Source organism: Puma concolor, chromosome A2 (genome assembly GCF_028749965.1).
Source record: "Puma concolor isolate L17-30 chromosome A2, mPumCon1.1.hap2, whole genome shotgun sequence".
Taxonomy (NCBI): domain Eukaryota; kingdom Metazoa; phylum Chordata; class Mammalia; order Carnivora; family Felidae; genus Puma; species Puma concolor.
In genome coordinates, this window is record NC_141668.1 from 72,306,664 (window position 1) to 72,324,935 (window position 18,272).

General features: G+C 34.3%; 1 protein-coding gene across 12 annotated transcripts in view; it reads right to left on the reverse strand.

Moving 5' to 3' along the window:
- Positions 1 to 18,272, reverse strand: part of CASD1 (CAS1 domain sialic acid O acetyltransferase 1) — a 76,946-nt gene that overhangs the window by 17,079 nt on the left and 41,595 nt on the right. For 4 of the 12 annotated variants that reach the window (XR_015247081.1, XR_015247078.1, XR_015247077.1 and 1 more), the window contains exons 14-19: positions 17,618 to 17,719; positions 14,777 to 14,917; positions 14,146 to 14,223; positions 10,323 to 10,415; positions 4,307 to 4,374; positions 2,279 to 2,372 (exon numbers count right to left, since the gene is read on the reverse strand). Coding sequence is in view for 6 of the 12 variants with exons in the window: in XM_086696062.1 (XP_086552188.1) it covers positions 8,084 to 8,350; positions 10,323 to 10,415; positions 14,146 to 14,223; positions 14,777 to 14,917; positions 17,618 to 17,719 (681 nt within the window). In the remaining 6 variants the exon portion in view is untranslated. Of the gene's footprint in view, positions 1 to 2,278; positions 2,373 to 2,448; positions 4,375 to 6,891; positions 8,351 to 10,322; positions 10,416 to 14,145; positions 14,224 to 14,776; positions 14,918 to 17,617; positions 17,720 to 18,272 lie in introns of those variants that run through there. The other 8 variants (XR_015247083.1, XM_086696099.1, XM_086696062.1 and 5 more) reach the window with 8 other exon arrangements.

An 18,272-nucleotide genomic window follows, 5' to 3' on the forward strand; every position in this document is an offset into this window, starting at 1 on the left:
CCTTGGAAAAGCACATCTTGCCTCTCCAAATATTAGTTATCTTCTGAAACCAATCTCACGTAGTCTCAGAGAAGAGAATCTATTCCTTTTACTAGCAGAGCTTTGACCCAATGACTTGTCAAATAAAACAAACCAAAACAAAAAACCACAACTGGCTTAGTTATGAAAAACTATAGTCAAAAATCAAGTACTTACTGAGACTAGAAGCTATAAAGAGGGTGAAGAATTACAAAAAACAAACAAACAAAAAAAACCAAAAAACCCTGCCAGATACAGAATCAAGCTTTATTTTTACTGTAGGATAAGCCTTTAAATATAGCAAACATTTAAAATATTGGAGATATTGAAGATATTTAAAATATTGGAGATATTTGGGTGGCTAAGTCAGTTAAGCGTCTGACTTTGGCTCAGGTCATGATCTCACAGTTCGTGGGTTTGAGCCCCATGTCGGGCTCTGTGCTAATAGCCCAGAGCCTAGAGTCTGCTTCACATTCTGTCTGTCTGTCTCTCTCTCTGCCCCTCCCCAGCTCATGCTCTGTCTCTGTCTCTCAAAAATAAATAAACGTTAAAAATAAAATTTAAATTAAAAAAAATATTGTTGATGTTTTAAATTTGAAAATAAAAAATAAAGGGAAAATATATTTTAAAAAAATTTTTAAAGATTTTAAAAAAATATTTATTTTTGAGAGAGAGGAAGAGTGCAAGAGAGGGGCAGAGAGTGGGTGGGGACAGAGGATCCAAAGCAGGTTCTGTACTGATAGCACAGAGCCTGATGTGGGACTGGAACCCACGAACCATGAGATCATGACCTGAGCTTAAGTCAGATGCTTAACCACCTGAGCCATCCAGGCACCCCCAGAGAAAATAAATTCAACCAGGACATTTTTCTTTCTTGGGATAAGAATCTTGATACTATCTTTTTATTAAGATGTATGATGTCAGATTTTTCACTGTGTTACTCAGTACAATTTTACCTTTGAATCTTTTAAAGACAAGGGGTATGTGATTTCATTCAGTTTTATAGTCTCCCAAATGCATCATAATTGTTACTTTTGAACATGGACAAAATGTCTGCATAATAATTTTTATATCTTAAGGCAATTATTCCTAATGTATATGTATAATTCAGGTTTTCCAATTTTGTCATATGCAGGTTCTGGTACCATATTAAATGGCAGTCGTATAACTTCGACTTGTGTCTCCTCATTTTCACTCTATTAATATTGAAAAGGTAAAACAAATATTATTAAATTTTTGTAAGATTTAAAACCAGAGAAGAATTTCTAGAATTCAGTCTTCAACCTCATAATTTCGAGAATGTAGTTGTCACTGCTTTTTTCTCTGGAAACAATTTTTAACAAGAAAATGACCCAGAATACACCTTGCCAAATAAGTTTCCCCAAATCACAATTATCTTAAGAATGAACAGATTAAGTTGTATATTTACACAGTCAGCCTTAAAAGTCTTTGCAGAGAAGATGAGCTGATGAGATGGGTTGAACTGCCAATCAAGATCATCGATCTTTAGTCTAGTCTTTGTAGTTAAGCTAACAGAGTCATTTTCCCTTGAATGAGGTGAAGAATTAAATTCCTTTCAATAGTTCCAAACTTTCTAGGTACAATGCTACCCAATCTCCTGTAAAACAGCCGACTCCCATGTGGTACACTCAATTTACTAAGCAAAACATTAACTTGTCTAAGCCATGGAACACATCCAGTTTGTGAAATGACTGAGTCCCAAATGTATTCTCTTTTAAGATTTTACCATAAAGTCATTCCCAGGGAATGAAATGAGTGGGCCTAAGTTCTGTGTCCTTTTGAAATAACACCAATTTCACTTGCATTTTGTAAGTCCATGAGTCATGACAATAGCATTGTTATCATACTTATTAATTATAACCTTTACTAATGTTAATATTAGCCGATATTGAACTTTAAGATTTTTTTTCAATACAATTTATCAATAATGAACCTGACATAGGTATGTTTCTGAGTCACTTGGTAACCTTAGATTTTCTCTGAAAGCACAAACAAATATAACTAAGTAGGTGGTACTGTTGATACCTGGGCTCTTAACTTCAATAGAAAATATCACAAATTAACTTCAAAAATTTTTCTATAAGTTCGCAACTACATCTCAATATACTGAGGAAGATAAGAGTTCTCCCAGTTAGCCTTCTACTTTCAAAAGCATATTTCTTTTTGGCATGTAATTTCTGCTTATTTCTTTTGGCATGTAATTTCTGCTACATTCAGTGGACATGCTTTTAAAACTTACCATCTGTTAAATGTTTTGATGCAGTTTTTTCACTTCATATACATCTGAATTTCACAGCATTATTATTTTTACATTTTTCATTTACAATCAAGTCCTGTTGAAATAAATTAATTCATTAATCTGATTTTATTCATACTGGCACTCACATATACGTTTCTGTGTACTGGCAGTGGTTTTTGGTATAGTTTATTTCATAATGGTTTTTTATGTTGCATTCTGTGACATAGTTACATTTTGCCTATTAAACAGAGAGGAATATTTTTGACTTCCACAAAAAGCACAATCTCTCTTTCTTTTGAAAATACATGGCTTTCTTGGTTTATCTTTTCATTTCCCTACTTCCAATAGAGATGAGTCCAAAGAAATAATTCTCTACTACAAGACAGATAGTAGTGTAAGTGCAATGGCAAATGGCAATTGACACCTGGCCCCAGCATAAAGCAAGAAAATGAATGGGAAGACCCACAGTGAGTAAAAGACTTATGGTCTACGTGGTATGGCTGGTGCTCAGCTCTGCAGATACGGTCACTATTTGCCTGCCTGCATGAGTGAGTTGCATTTTTATAACATTATGCAAATCGACATTCTAATAGCCAAATAGAGTATATCTCAGCCTCTTGTCCAAATCACTAAGGAAAAGTTTTTTCCCAGCTGCCTTATCATTTGTGGGGCAGCCTACCTGCCTCGAATGGGATTAGTACTTGACACCATTTTTTGCAGCACTCACTCATTAATTAATCCAGCAAATAATTGAGAGAGGCATTGTTCTAAGAGTTGACAATACCACAGTAAATAAACTAGAACAACCCGTCCTCAGAAAAGTCATGTGCTAATGGGGAGAAGTGGAAAATTAAAAAATAGTTAAGTAAAAGGCATAAGTATGTCATGAGTATGGGGAAAAAGTGAAGTCATTATAATATTCCAGGAAAGTGCTGGTGGGTTTTGAAGCAGGGTGATCCCATTGGAGGTGATGAAGGTGATTGAATTACTGAATGACAGATACATTTTGACAAGATTTACTAAAATATAAGATGTTAAGGTGTAAGAAAAAAGGAGTCAAAATTTTTTATTTGGGCAAGTTGAAGCATGTAGTCACCATTTACTGAGAAGAGAAAGATGGTGGTGTTTTTGTTTGTGGCCAGTAGTGGGGAAGCTTAGCTTTGTTTTAGACTTGCTAAGTTTGATATGTGTTTTAGATATTCAAACGGAGATGTTGAACAGGCAGTTGAACATATCTGAAGTTATAAATTTGCTAGTCATCAGAATATAGATAATAAAGTCATGTGACTAGGTGATAATCACTTAAGACGTGAGTATGGATGTCTGAGGTCTGAGCTTTGGGGAACTGCAGTTTAGAGGCTGAGGGTGTGAAGAGAGGACTCAGGGAACAAGCTTGGAGGAATGGCTCGTGAGGAGAGGAGAAAACAGGAAACGATGGTGTCCTGGAAGCATAGTGAAGATGGTTGAAAAGGGAGGTAGTAAATCACCTGTGTCAAATACTGCCTATATAGGTCAAGTAGGGTGAAGACTGAAAATTGATCATTGGATTTAGCAATATGGATAGGTTCTTGTTGATCTTGACAAGAGCAGTTTGGGCTGGTAGAAATAAACACGGCAGTAGCTTTGGGAACACAAGAGATTAAGAGGAGTTTGTTTTTAAGTTGGGAGAAATAAAGCCAGAATCCTTCAGCTGATGGTCAAGACTTTTTAATCTACTTTGTGTATGGCACCTTACTATACCACCTTGACCCTGGAGTTGCAACCTTACTGAAGAAATGACAAAATAATGGGAGTAGGTGATTAGTGCTAGAACAGTTTAAAAAAATAAGATAAAGAAAGTATTGTTTTCACAGAGATGGTGGAATTTAAATTCGTCAATTCTTAATTCTTAGAATTCTTAAAATAAGTTGGATTTAGGTAGATGAAAAGAGAACAAAAGAATAGTATGATATTTGGGGAACAGTAAGACTAGCCTGGCTGGAATTCATATTAAGAAGAGATGGGATGATAAACATGGAGAACTTTTACCATCAAGCTAAATTCCAGCTTTGTTATTTCGGCAATGGAGATTATAAGAAATAATCCATCTGCGGTAGCTGTAGAATTAAAAAATAAAATCTTGTTAATAGTTTTCTTTTTAGTGACTATCAGAAAATTGTCTTAGATGCTTTCTAAATGAAAAGTAAAAGCTAATAAAGTTAGCTGAATTTTAAAATATTGTAATAATTACTTTTAAGCATGAGGATTTCACCCTATGCAAGACAGAAATACCTCTAGGTAACCACAAATTTCCTTTTAAAATATTGATCTGTCCCATTTTTATGCTCTGAAATGGTATTTTAAAAGTATTTTGTAAATAAGAAATAAGTTAAACAAATCATTTCTAATTAAACCATTAGCTCATAATATCACCTCTACTTTTGGAAAAGTCTCTTGCTTATATTACCTTATTGATCTTTAATTTTTTTTAAACTTTTTTTTTAATGCTTATTTTTGAGAGAGAGAGAGAGAGTGCACGAGCAGTAGAGGGGCAGGGACAGAAGGGGACAGAGGATCTGAAGCAGGCTCTGTGCTGACAGCATTAAGCCCCATGAGGGGCTCAAACTCATGAACCATGAGATTGTGACCTGAGCCGAAGTCAGATGCTTAACTGGCTGAGCCACCCAGAAGCCCCTATGGATCTAACTTTAAAAAAAAATAGAAAATACTTCTAATTTATACAAGAAATTAAGAGGAGTTTCATTAAGAGACAAATATAGACTTAATGGAGATTTTCAAATTTATCTTGTCTTCACCAATCCTCAAAATCACCCTAAATAAAACCAAACTTAGCATTTGGAATTTTTGAAGTAGTTGTCAGGATCAGTTCTGCAGATAACTACCCAAGTTACTTTATTTTTACAAAAGGGAAGCTGTTAGGTTGAACCATATGATAGCATATTAGTATTTTAATACAGTGCAGCATAAAAATTCCAACTTGGCTCTTTGTTATAAGTCCACATATAAAGCAAAGAGACAATTTAAGGGAACGAGGCATTGTCCTAAAACTTGCATTCTCTGAAGAACTGGCTTTTATTGAGGATCTATCACATGAAGGTTATGCCCTTAGTCTTATATTTATTTAGCCTTAATGTTTATAATCTAGTAAGAAAAATTAAATATAAACAGTGACAGATATGGTTATTATTAAAATTAACTTTACAAAGCTTACAAGCTTCCTGTGATAACATTTGAAATAATGCAGCATTTGTGGGGGAAAAATTCACTCACCTTAAAAATTTTAACTGGCTATTTATCTTAGAATGGAATGGTAGGGTATAAATGTTATTTCATATCAGTACCTAAAGGAAACAATTGGATCTATCTAGCTGATAGGTACAGTGAATGGTTTTTGGTCAAGGCTCTGAATTTAATGCTTTTTTGGCTATCCATAAAAATGGGAAGGTTTGGCAAAGGAAATGGGGAAGGATTGCAGTAGATTTGAGTCAACCAAGTATCTTTTGGGCCCAGATGGTAGATTTCTCAGTGTGATTTATATTACAGACAATCTGAGTTTAGAGAACCTCCATGGTTTTATCTCAATTTTAGTGTGTTGAAATATTCTGTTAAACATCTTTTTCTGAAGAATGGGATGACAGAGCTATGATAGTCAGAATCTGAATCAATGCAGAAACAGTATTAAAACATATACCATTCATAGATGCTGCCCTTATGGCAATTTTTACCACAATAACCTCTTACCCATAAAGACTCATTAAGAAAATTTAATGTAAATAGAATACGCTTTAATTACAAATGTACTATATTTTAGTTATGATATATAACTATAAATAAAATAAAAGAGTGGGACATATGAAAGGAGAGCATGTGATGAAGAAATAGCTTGCTAGTTAAACTCTATACTTGAGTTCAAATAGGAAGGAAAACATATTCATTGGGTATCATGATTGGAAGACATAAGTGCTTCCAAAAAACAGAAATACTGGTCATCTTTCTTTTTCAATTGTTTCATCGGGAAGAATCTTTTTCAGGTGATAAAACTTACAAGCTAAATTAAAATGCACTCTACTCATTGGCAAGCCACACCAGCAAGAATAATGTGATCACGGTGCTTGGAAGTTTTTGATTTATAACTATACTATTCTCTACTTATAAGGCTGCAGTCTAGGAGGCAGAGCAATGAATCATTACAATTGTCTATCTGGGAAATGTCAAAAGATTAAGTAAGGGCAGAAGAAGAGAGAAGAAGAAAGAACACACATTTTTGTCTGAGAATTATTCCACAATTAATGGGAAGATACCACTAGCACATAAATCCAGTGCTGAAGAAATAATAATTAAATTTTTAAAATCTTCAAATAAGGCTACTAATAAAGCATAATGCTTAAACTTCCTGGGTAGAAAAGCAGATTATCCTCTGTGACTCTGAAAACTAAATCTTTCCTTATTCAACTGTCACAGTGACCTCTCCCGATACACTAAGAGTTTGGGAAAATAAACTTAAGCTGAATAAAATAAATGAATTAGAAATTTGAACCAATCATTAATGGATCCAGATTTAAAAAAAAAAAAAGGACACATACAGTTTAATTGATACTTTGCTGATACAAAAATAAGCATCCACAGAACGTTTATTTACTGTTTAAATTACTCCATATTTTCATATACCATGAACAGAAAATATATTTTATCCCACACACAGTAAGAACAAACAAGTGCAATCTTTCAAACATTAAAAGTTATAATCAAATCTGTACAACAGATAAATAAATTTATACCTCTAACAGTTAGCCTGTAACAAAACAAAATGAAAAACATATATTGCCCGAAGTCACCGGTTTACTTAAAATTCTATTCATGGTTAATACATCTCACTCATAACAACTTGAGTTTTTACTACACTGCACAAGTTAGATTGATAAATATTTTAAAAATAGGGGGGAGTAATAAGAAATACCAAAATGATTATAAAGAGCTTTCCAAACATTGGAAATAGACAGAAATTAATTAGTTGAAGGAAAACATTAAATGGATCCACAGGGTACTGGTTTTACACTGGTACAGCTTCAGGAAAGAAAACATGTGAATGTCTGGATTGGAAAGAAAATTTGGCCTTTTTATAAAAAGAAGCAACAGCATCAACAGTGACAAAACCCTGTCATGGAGCCTAGAACAACTCTGTGAGACAAAGTGTACAAAGATTTAGGTATACCTGAAAAACACAGTTAGGAAGAAAAATCATGTCAGGAAACAGATAACATCAGAACATGAACATATATAAATTAAAGGCATACTGTTTATCATTCCACGTCATTGCACATATGATAAGAAAACAATACTGCAGTCATTCTTGAGTAAGAAAGTTTCGGTGAAGTAGGAAGTTGCATGATAAATACAGGTGTAGACAATCTTATTACCACAAATTTAGTAAATATCAAAACACTCAGTGGTGTCACTAAGCTAATTAAATTATCTATATGTATTTACTGGAAAGGTAATTATTTCCCTGCCTTCATGTTAACTTAAAATCATTTATAAATGGCAACATAGATCCAGTAGAAAAGACTTTTCACATGCAATCCTATACAATGCAATCTGCTTCAATTTTTTTTTTTCAGTATTTCACATTGGAGATGTACATTTCCAATATATATACAACCACACATGTTCAACAGACGCCACTGAGCTGTCCTCTTGCCACACAAATTAATTTACATATACATTTATATCTCCAGATAGATACTTTTCTCCTCTAGGCAGACACAAAATCAGTCTGAAGAGTTTGTTTTTTAGGATCTTAGGTACCTAATGTCTGGATTTATCTTGAATCGACGATAAGATGAGGAGTCCACAAAAAAATGCAGCTATACATGCCAACCTTTTCAACAGAGATGAGTTATCTTTAGGAATAATAATCTGTGCAAGATCATTAGTGATCTGAGAAATTTCATGTGCCACACAAACAAATATGAAAGTGCTGACAATGATGTTGAGCATAGGGTTTCCGGGTATGAGAACCAAGATGCCTCTTGTGTCCGCTGCCAGCCAGATGTGATACTGGCAAATAAACAGCTGGAAGGAAAGTATCTAAAGTTAGATATGTACAGACGGTCCAGGACTATCTCACAGTTTTGCCTAACTTAAACATTTGGTAGCATCATTACATTAGCAGGCTTTTTCCAAACCATTTAATTCTGTTTCACTCTTGGTCCTGAAAAGTCTACTGTGGTCTACTCTCCAGAACTCCTACTTGCTCAAGTACTACTTCAAAGTCCCCAAGAAATGAAACAGGACCCTTAGAACTTTAAAAAACATTTTTTCTGCATGACATAGAAGACAGCTGACAGAATGATATCTGAACTCTGGTATTTAGACACCAAATAAAGAATCACTACGTGTGTGTCTATGCACATAAGTATATATATATGTGCATACTGCATATTTAATTATATTTGTGAACCATATTTCTGTATGTGGATACATGAACAGGAAATGGCATGGATTTTAAGATGTCTTCAAGTGTGCTTTGAATGGCCAGACAAATGTTTTCAACTGTATTTTCATGATTCCATAGTATATTTCAACTTTGATGTGAGTATACATATTAGATGACACCACTACAACTTTGATTGTGATCACAAATGTTCTCTCATCAAATTGGTTCAAAATATCAAAGAGTAGAAAAATGCTTAAACTACCTCCCAAATAAGAGACCATAACATTTCTATATATTTTTTTAATGTTTATTTATTTTTGAGAAAGTGTGTGTGCACACGCACTTGTGCAAGCAGAAAAAGAGGGGGACAGAGGATCTGAAGAGGGCTCTGTGCTGACAGCATCGAGCCCGACGTGGGGCTTGAATTCACCCACCATGACATCATGACCTAAGCCAAAGTCAGACACTTAACCAACTGAGCCACCCAGGTGCCCTAAAATTTATTTTTACTAGAAATACCAAATTATAACTTCATTCAATTAAAATTTATACAAACTCTCATACTCCAAGTATTAAGGGGTTGGCAAAATATTCTTTTTATCTACTGAATGACTTGGTAAGTCATTCTCAATTAATAATTCTAAATTCTATTCAGTCTCACTTATGAGACAAAAAAATAATAGAACATTTATTCAAGAACTCAAAAATTTATTTTCCCTATTTTAAAAACAACTTAATAAATCTTATACTCTAAAATGTATCTTCTATGATTACAATATGAATTCCACTGTTTTAAAATGTTCTATCTTGGGAGCGCTTGGGTAATTCAGTCAGTTAAACATTCCACTCTTGATTTCAGCTCTGGTCATGATCTCATGGTTCATGAGTTTAAGCCCCATGTTGGGCTCTGGGCTGACAGCGTGCAGCCTGCTTGGGATTCTCTGTCTCCCTCTATCTCTGCCTCTCACCCTGCTCCCTCCCTCCCGCTCTCTCTCTCTCTCTCTCTCTCTCTCTCAAATAAATAAATAAACATTTAAGAAAGTAAAATGTTCTACTTTGAATAATAGAGCTCAGAATAGGCAGAATGTATTTTAAAACATACTTTAAGGTTTTAAATAATTCATATTAGGTACTGCACACAAAATGTAATGAGTTTTAAAAATTTCCCCAAATTTCGAATCACAAAATTTCCTGAATTTTATTAGGATAAGTATTGATAAACTAAATTCTAGTAATATTTAATTATAGAGATGAAGAACAAATCAAAATCCCCTCAGCTTGTCTTCATTCATATCTATTTACAAATTTCATTTATATCTATTTAATTTTTTTCTCTCCTGATCTCAGCATCTTAGTTGTGTTTAAAAGCTTAAAACAATATAAAGAATATTTGAAAATCATCTATGTCCAGTCATTTAAATACAGCTTTAAAAACATACTATTCTACTGCTGTTGAAAGTTCTGAATTTTGTTTCTATAATGCCATAAATAACATAGCTTTGATTTTTTAAAAATGTCTGTTGGATTCACACACACACAGCCACACACACACACACCTGCATGTAACACTTGGCTATAGAAGATAGAACAAAATATTAATGTACCAACCTCTAATGAAATTTTTCCAAACCAAGCAAAAAATGAACTATAAACTGAACGGGCATATCCAGGGATATTCCTTATTAGGATGAAGGCTAAAATCTACGGAAAAACCACAAAGGCAAAATAAATAATCTGTTTACTAAAAGTGTTTGCTTCCCGTCAAGTGAGAATTTTATTATCTATGTTCTTGGACTATTTGATACATACACAATGTTTTTTTTCAATAAAGTTTTGGCAAGTCATTTTTGTTCTAGAGTCTGTCCATGTTAGGTTTCTCAACATGTGCTCTGTATGTATACTGCATGCCAGTGCAGAATGTAGGTAGTGCATGGCTGAACAATTTTATGTGTATTTGAAAAATTGTAAACCCACATGAGTCCCTTTGTGTAGAAAGAAATGATATCCTATGTTGTGTAGCAAAATTCATAAAATTTCATGATACAATTTGGCTTCTTCCATAAAGTATCTGCCTGACCGGCAGCCATATGCCTTCCTTTTGCTCTCTTCAAAAGCCTCCTTCCGCTAACAGCCATGTAAAGATGAGAAATGGCAGGACTTTTAAGATGTCCTCATGTTTGCTCTGTATGGCCAGGCAAATGATGCCTTGAACTGCATTCACATGTAATGTATTTTCTCCTTTTGATCTCTTCTCTCCAAAAACAATCTCCAGCTTTTGGGCACCTGGCCGTCACCTCTCTCCCCCACCCTTCTGTACTAAGTGGAATAATCTTGAATTTTCTAAACTTCTAATTCAGTGTCACACTCAATAACTAGTTTATCAAGCAAAGAGCTCTCTTTAGAATCTACTCTCCTTATAAAGAACAAAGAAATTGTAAGTAAAAAAGTTTTCACTTTCACAAACATTTTCTCTCCTAAAACTTCTCTCATAAAAAGATTGAAAGATCTATTTGCACTTCAGAGAAAAAAATCCCATATTCAGTGTTGATCATTCTGGGCAACTGGTCAAAGGCTTTCAGGAGAAGCCTCTGGGATGCATACAAGATGAGCAAATAGGAGATCTGTGGGTCCCTCAATCATTGGGAAAAAGGAACCAAAGTGAACTACTCAGGTACTATTAAGTTGAGTGATCTTCACGGGCAATAGCATCAAAGGGACTCAAGTTTGAATCTGGCCTTTCCCTTGTATTAGTTTTGGGATTTAAGGCAAGGTACTTTACTCCCTTAGGTCTGTTTCCTCATTCATATAAATAGGGATATGATTTACTTGGAAGGTTGATGTGAGCATTTGATAAGAAAACACATAAGAGGTACTTATCATAGCATGCACTGTGAGTCATTTAAGAAACATATTAGGTTTAATAGCACAGTTGGTATATGTAATGGTAAAAATCATAAAGGTGAGACCTACACAAAACCCTTGAACATGAAACCATTTAATGAATTATTATAAAGTACTGCGTAAACTGTAAAATGCTAGGAAGAATGACATAGATACTTACAAATCACTAGTCTGAGCTCTCAGAAAATCCAGGAATAGTTCTAAGCAAATCACTTTCTTTCTTTCTAACTTTAGAAAGAATGTGTACTTATTTCTTTAGCATATTCCAGTCTGAGTTTTGTCATACACTTACTAAACAATGTGATAAGGGGAATAGAAAATCAAAGAAATAATAGCCATGGAGAAGATAACGGGGGTCTAGGGAGCCATCCTTATTAGCTTTGTAAAGAAATAATAATAATGCTTAAAATTTGTTCAGCATTTATAACTTGTTGGGTACTGTGCTAAGCACTTAATATACATTATTTATGGTTAATCACCTGTATGCTGTTCTATAACAAGCCCTTCTGGAAATTTCTATCCAGATTGATGGGCAAAACTAAAAGGTCAGGATTCTAGGATTGCTCTACAAGAGTGAAACAGATAGAAGGATTGAGAGTATGGAATTATTGAACAATTATATTATACACCTGAAACTAACATAACACTGTTAATTATACTTGAATTAAAAAAAAAAAGGATTTGATATATAAGCCTTCTGCAGGTCAGGCTGGGAAAATACTTTCTAACAGAAAACTAGGAATCTTGTACATGTTAAAATCTTAAGAAGCTCCCTCAGATAAGTATGCTAAAGGTACACATTCTTATATATAATTTTTAAAAACCACAATGTCCTATATACACACATCTACACCTATACCCTCACACCTACGTTACCCTTTGGCATCTGAAAATAAGAGTGAAGTGTGATAAGGATGTAAAATTTGGGGCTCCCTGGATGATCCAGTTTTTACAGTAGGGGACTGGGTCCCTTGAAAAGAGGTAGCTGCTAATAAAATTAGTACTTGCTTCAATTTATGCTCCCTGTCCATTCTTTTCCTCTGCACCAGAGGGCCTGAGGCCCTCACTGAAAAAGTATTAAGTAAACAGAAGTGTGTAGAGAGTAGTGACCGGAAAGGAAGGCGATAAGGATTAGCAGTGCTTGCCTGTTATTGTATGTGTATCTACTCTTTCCCTTAGCTCTTCTTATATTGTTCTGTATTGGTGCATCATGAACGGTAACACCTCCCTTCCATTATGAGTAACAGAAATGATATCAAATGACATTATGAGTAACAGAAATGATATCAAATATGGTATCACTGGTAAGCACTATTACTGTCTACAGAAGTCGTGAAAATGCCACATGACTACAGCATAATGTTTAAAATTTCATTATCAATTACATTTTAAGAGTCTGTCACATGCTCAATTCTACTGACTATATAGAGGCTTAAAAGGGATAAAATAGTTCCTTGCACTGAAGAGAACTTAAGACCTAAGAGAAGATCCTCTAGAAATGATCCCTGTTCCTCTTTGCTGGACTACTCATTTATTAGGTCATGGTTTAGACACTACTTTCTCTAAGAACCCTGCTCATATACCAAGATAGCTTGAGAAGAAACCCCACATGCTTCCAAAGCTTCCTGTATTTAACCATCACCACACTATCACAATGTCCTATCATCACTGGCAACGGGAGGTATCCCTGCAAAATGTCAATCTGCTTTGAGTTGCCCCTCGCCTCTGCCCACCTCTCAGTCGCTACCAAACACTTCTCTAGACGCTGGCTGAGTTCTAGCCTGAACAACTTTCTGTAAATTTCCTGAATGTCAATTTGCTCCCTTCCATCACAGGGCCTGAGTTCTTGCTGTCCTTTATCCCTCCATTCTCAACTTAATTTTCTTAGGGAAATAATTTCTGACCCCAGACCATGCCTGCTACAACTCCAACTAGGTCATATCCCCTTACTATATTCTCTTGTAGCATCATATGCTACTCTTTATAATTATGTGGTGATTATATGATTACTATCTGTAATAGAAGAATGGAGGCTCTGGGAGGATAGGAACTATGTCTATAATACCCCCAGCATAATATTAGTGCATAGTTATATTTGTTAAATGCATACAAAATGTTAAATGAACGAATATTTACTGGTTCATATCTCTACTAGACCATAAATTCTATGAGGGCAGGAGCTGTATATATCTTAACACTAAACTTCTTACATGTAGCATGGTACTTAACACATTGATAATTATGATTTAATAAAGAAATATGAGTAAATGAGGACAAAGCAAACATGAGGAGAGTTAACAAGTTCTGAATGCCTACTAAGTGACAAATATTGACAATTTCCATACATTTCACGTAACAACCCTTTAAAAGAAATTTTAAGGTTTCTGTACAGTAAAGGAAGGTAGGGGTTAGGATGATTAAATAATATACCTACATTTTACAGTTTGATCTCAAATCTCTCTGCTTCTAAAGACTGTGTTCTTATCAAGAATTAAGAAAAACATTTTTTTCCCTAAATCAGGATAATTACCTGCACCACAGATACAGATGGATGGAGTTCATTGCACTCTGCTTTGTTTTTACAACTGCTAGCCCAGATGGAATAGGTCTAAAACAAAAAGAATATATATGGATCAGTTCCTGAAAATACTTATGACTCAATGAAGCAGCTTCCTCATAATCTACACACTTCTTGTTTTGTTTTGTTAATAACATTATGCTCCATTATGTTATTGAAAAAGCCTTAGTGAAAGCTGCCCACAGGTTCGGTCATCACTTATTTTGGTATGCTCAACTGTTAAGTAAAAGAAAGCAGACAGAGAGGAGTACAGGTCTGTGCTCCTCTGGAAATAGTGATCATGAGGCAATGATCACTCTTCCTGTCAAACACCTCACATTTTATTTTTCCCCAAATTTATTACAATTTTACAAATTTCCATTTCACTGAGTCCTCAGTTATTCTTCATATTTAACACATGCATATATACACATACATATATACATTCTCTTAGCATTTATGTTCAATGAGAAGAAAATGGAGAAAAAGGATTTTAAAAGTAAAGATTTATTAAAAATAATTGATTGAATCCCTATCTCTTAATGTTAATATTCTGTACCATTTAGGATTTTGGAAAACTAGAAGATTACACTTTGAAACTTACCAAGAAAGAAACTACTGAAATAAACAATAGAAAATTTGAAATTTTGTTTGAAAAAAGAGGTTCACCCTTTCCTTCAGAAAGTACTTGACGCTTCTGTAAAGCCAGATAAATGAAAGCAAACAACATTCCATGAAAGACTACCTAAAAAATAAGAAGAGAAAATTTGTTTTAAACAGCTAGATTTCAGTAAGTAGCAGAAATAGTTGGAAAATAAGGACAATATATACAAAAGTAAGTAGGTTAAAAGCTTAAAGATTGAATGAAGGTTTTAAACTTCAAGAAATGACATACAATCAAGGATTGTTAGAAACTATCCACAGCCCTTGCAACAATATGAGATAAGCTGGTTCATTTTGAGCAGTCTCAGCCGCAAGTGAAGAAATAAAGAGAAGTTCAAAATAATGATAAAAACACAAGAAAGAAGTGTTGATGAGAATGTGGAGGAAAAGGACCTCTTGTATACTTTGATGGGAATGCAAACTGGTACAGACACTGTGGAAAACAGTATGAATTTTTCTCAAAAAATTAAAAGTAGAACTACCCTGTGATCCCATAATTCCACTACTGGGTATTTATCCAGAGAATACAAAAGCACTAATTTGAAAAGATATATGCAGCCCTATGTTTACTGCAGTATTATTTACAATAGCCAAGATACGGAATTGGCCCAAGTGCCCATTAATAGATGAATGGATAAAGAAGATGTGTGCATATATATATACACACACAATGGAATACTATCCAGACATAAAAAGAATGAAATCTTTTTATGCAATAACATGGATCTAGAGGGTTTAATGCTAAGTGAAATAAGTCATTCAAAGAAAGACAAATATCATATGATTTCATTCATATGTGGAATTTAAGAAACAAAACAAACCAACAAAGAAAAAAGGAGACAAACCAAGAAACAAACTCTTAACTACAGAGAACAAATTGGTGGTCATCAGAGGGGAGGTTGGTGGGGTGACGGGTGAAATAGGTGAAGGGGATTAATAGTACACTTATCATGATAAGCACTGAGTAATGTATAAAATTACTGAATCACTGTATTGTTCACCTTAAACCAATATAACACTATATGTCAACTATACTGGAATTAAACTTTAAAAAAAGAACAACAACAATAATAAACTATTTTGAAGACATATGGTAAAATTTAAATGCTCAACCAAAATAAAACACATTTTATCTTGATACTCTCAATCAAATAAAACAACAATAACATCACCAATATCATGCTTTTAAGAAGGAACATATGCACACAAGAATGGGGGAAAAATGGTAGACCAGAAAGCACATAAAGCTTCCTTTTTTTTTTTTAAACAAAGGTTTACAGTGAACTATCATAGTAGATTGCTCTAATGACTAGGTTGAGAATTTAGAGGTTGGTAGCAAGACTTTAGCAAAGCTTTTTATTTATATGTGGTTTTGAAGTGCAATGTAGTATACTGGAAAGTGCATAGGTATTGGAAACCAGAAATGGCACAAAATAGGCATTAAGAAAACATTTGTTGGGGCACTGGGTAGCTCAGTCAGTCAAGCATCTGACTTCGGCTCAGGTCATGATCTCGCAGTTCATGAGTTTGAGCCCCCTGTCGGGCTCTGTGCTGACAGCTCAGAGCCTGGAGCCTGCTTCAGATTCTTGTCTCCCTCTCTCTGTGCCCCTCCCCTGCTTTCTCTCTCTTTCTCTCTCTCTCTCTCTCTCTCTCTCAAAATAAATAAACATTAAAAATATTTTTTTAAATAAATAAAAAAAAGAAAATCTTTGTTGAATGAAAAATAGGATGAGTGAAGTATGGAAGAAAAAAGGGAAAGAGAGAAGAGAGGTAATTAATATTTATTCATTGTCCATTATTTTCCAAATGCTGTGCTCGATATTTCTTTTTTTTTTTTTTAATTTTTTTTCAACGTTTATTTATTTTTGGGACAGAGAAAGACAGAGCATGAACGGGGGAGGGGCAGAGAGAGAGAGAGACACAGAATCAGAAACAGGCTCCAGGCTCTGAGCCATCAGCCCAGAGCCCGACGCGGGGCTCGAACTCACAGACCGCGAGATCGTGACCTGGCTGAAGTCGGACGCTTAACCGACTGCGCCACCCAGGCGCCCCTGTGCTCGATATTTCTTGGCCAATTGAATCTTTCCTTTAAGATTAAAGTTACAGAATCACCCATGACACTGTTCTCTCTTCTTTATACACTTCTACCACAAAATCCATACTGTATATAACTTAGTACCTAAATATAAATAGTAACTTTAGGTTTTAAACTAGAGTGTAAGGCTTAGAAGCCTGGTGGTTATGTCTTCTTTCTCTAATACATTCCTCATAAAACCAACATCTAGAGCATATACTAGGGTTCAATAAATATTGTGTTGAATGGCCAAAACACATATATGAGGGATCATTTTTATTTTTTTTAAGTTTATAGGGATCATTTATTTTTAAGTTTATTTAAGTAATCTCCACACCCAACATGGGGCTCAAACTCACGACACCAATATCAGGAGCCACAGGCTCCACTGACTGAGCCAGCCAGGCGCCCCTATAAAGGGTCATTTGTAAATCAAAATTATGTCTCAAAGAAAGGCCACTTTATAGACAACATTTTTACAGTATTTTCCTGCTCATATATATATATATATATATATATATATATATATATATATATACACATGCATACCCTCTCTCCAGTATAAAAAAATGGGAGGAGGGCTGCTTTAATTTACCAAGTCAACATACTTCCTTACACTAAAACTAAATAAAAATAATTATAATTTTCCAAATAATTCTTTTAAAGCGTTAATTTGAAATGGCAAAAGATCACAAGGTAAATACATACGTAACGGTCTAACCTCCATCTGAACCACCATTCATATACATTCCCTTTCAGTTCAAAACACTTGGACAATGGCCAAAGAGAAAAGATCTTCTCAAATGCACCCTGAGAAAAGGAATCCAGAACACAAAATAAGATGGTATGAGTCAATACTTGTTTTCTAACTCTATTCTAAATTATAGTTTTCTATTAGGATTATAAAAAAGTCATTCACAATTTAAAAATTCTTTCATTTGACGTTCATTTGAAAATAAATTTATTTTACTGACGGCTAATAAAGACGACTTAAAACTTTTTTGTTAACTTACTTTCACTGCATATGAAAGGCTACTGAGACTGCAAAATTAAAACAAAAAGTAAGCTAGTAACTGGAAAATTCTTCCATTTACGGTTTTTAATCTATTACATAAAGCAGCTAATATTTACTGATCAAAACATCAAAATACAAAAGACCTCAGCCATTATAATATCAATATCCTAAAGAATGATGGTTAAAGTTAAAATACAGTTTTTCCTTCTCTAAATGTCCTTAATAATCCATAATCAACCATCTGAATTAAAATAATCCTCTGAATTAGTCACCTTACTTAATCAACCATACCCAAATGCCATTACCAGCCTTTGAAACAAAGTTTACAATTTTACTCTGGTCAAGTTA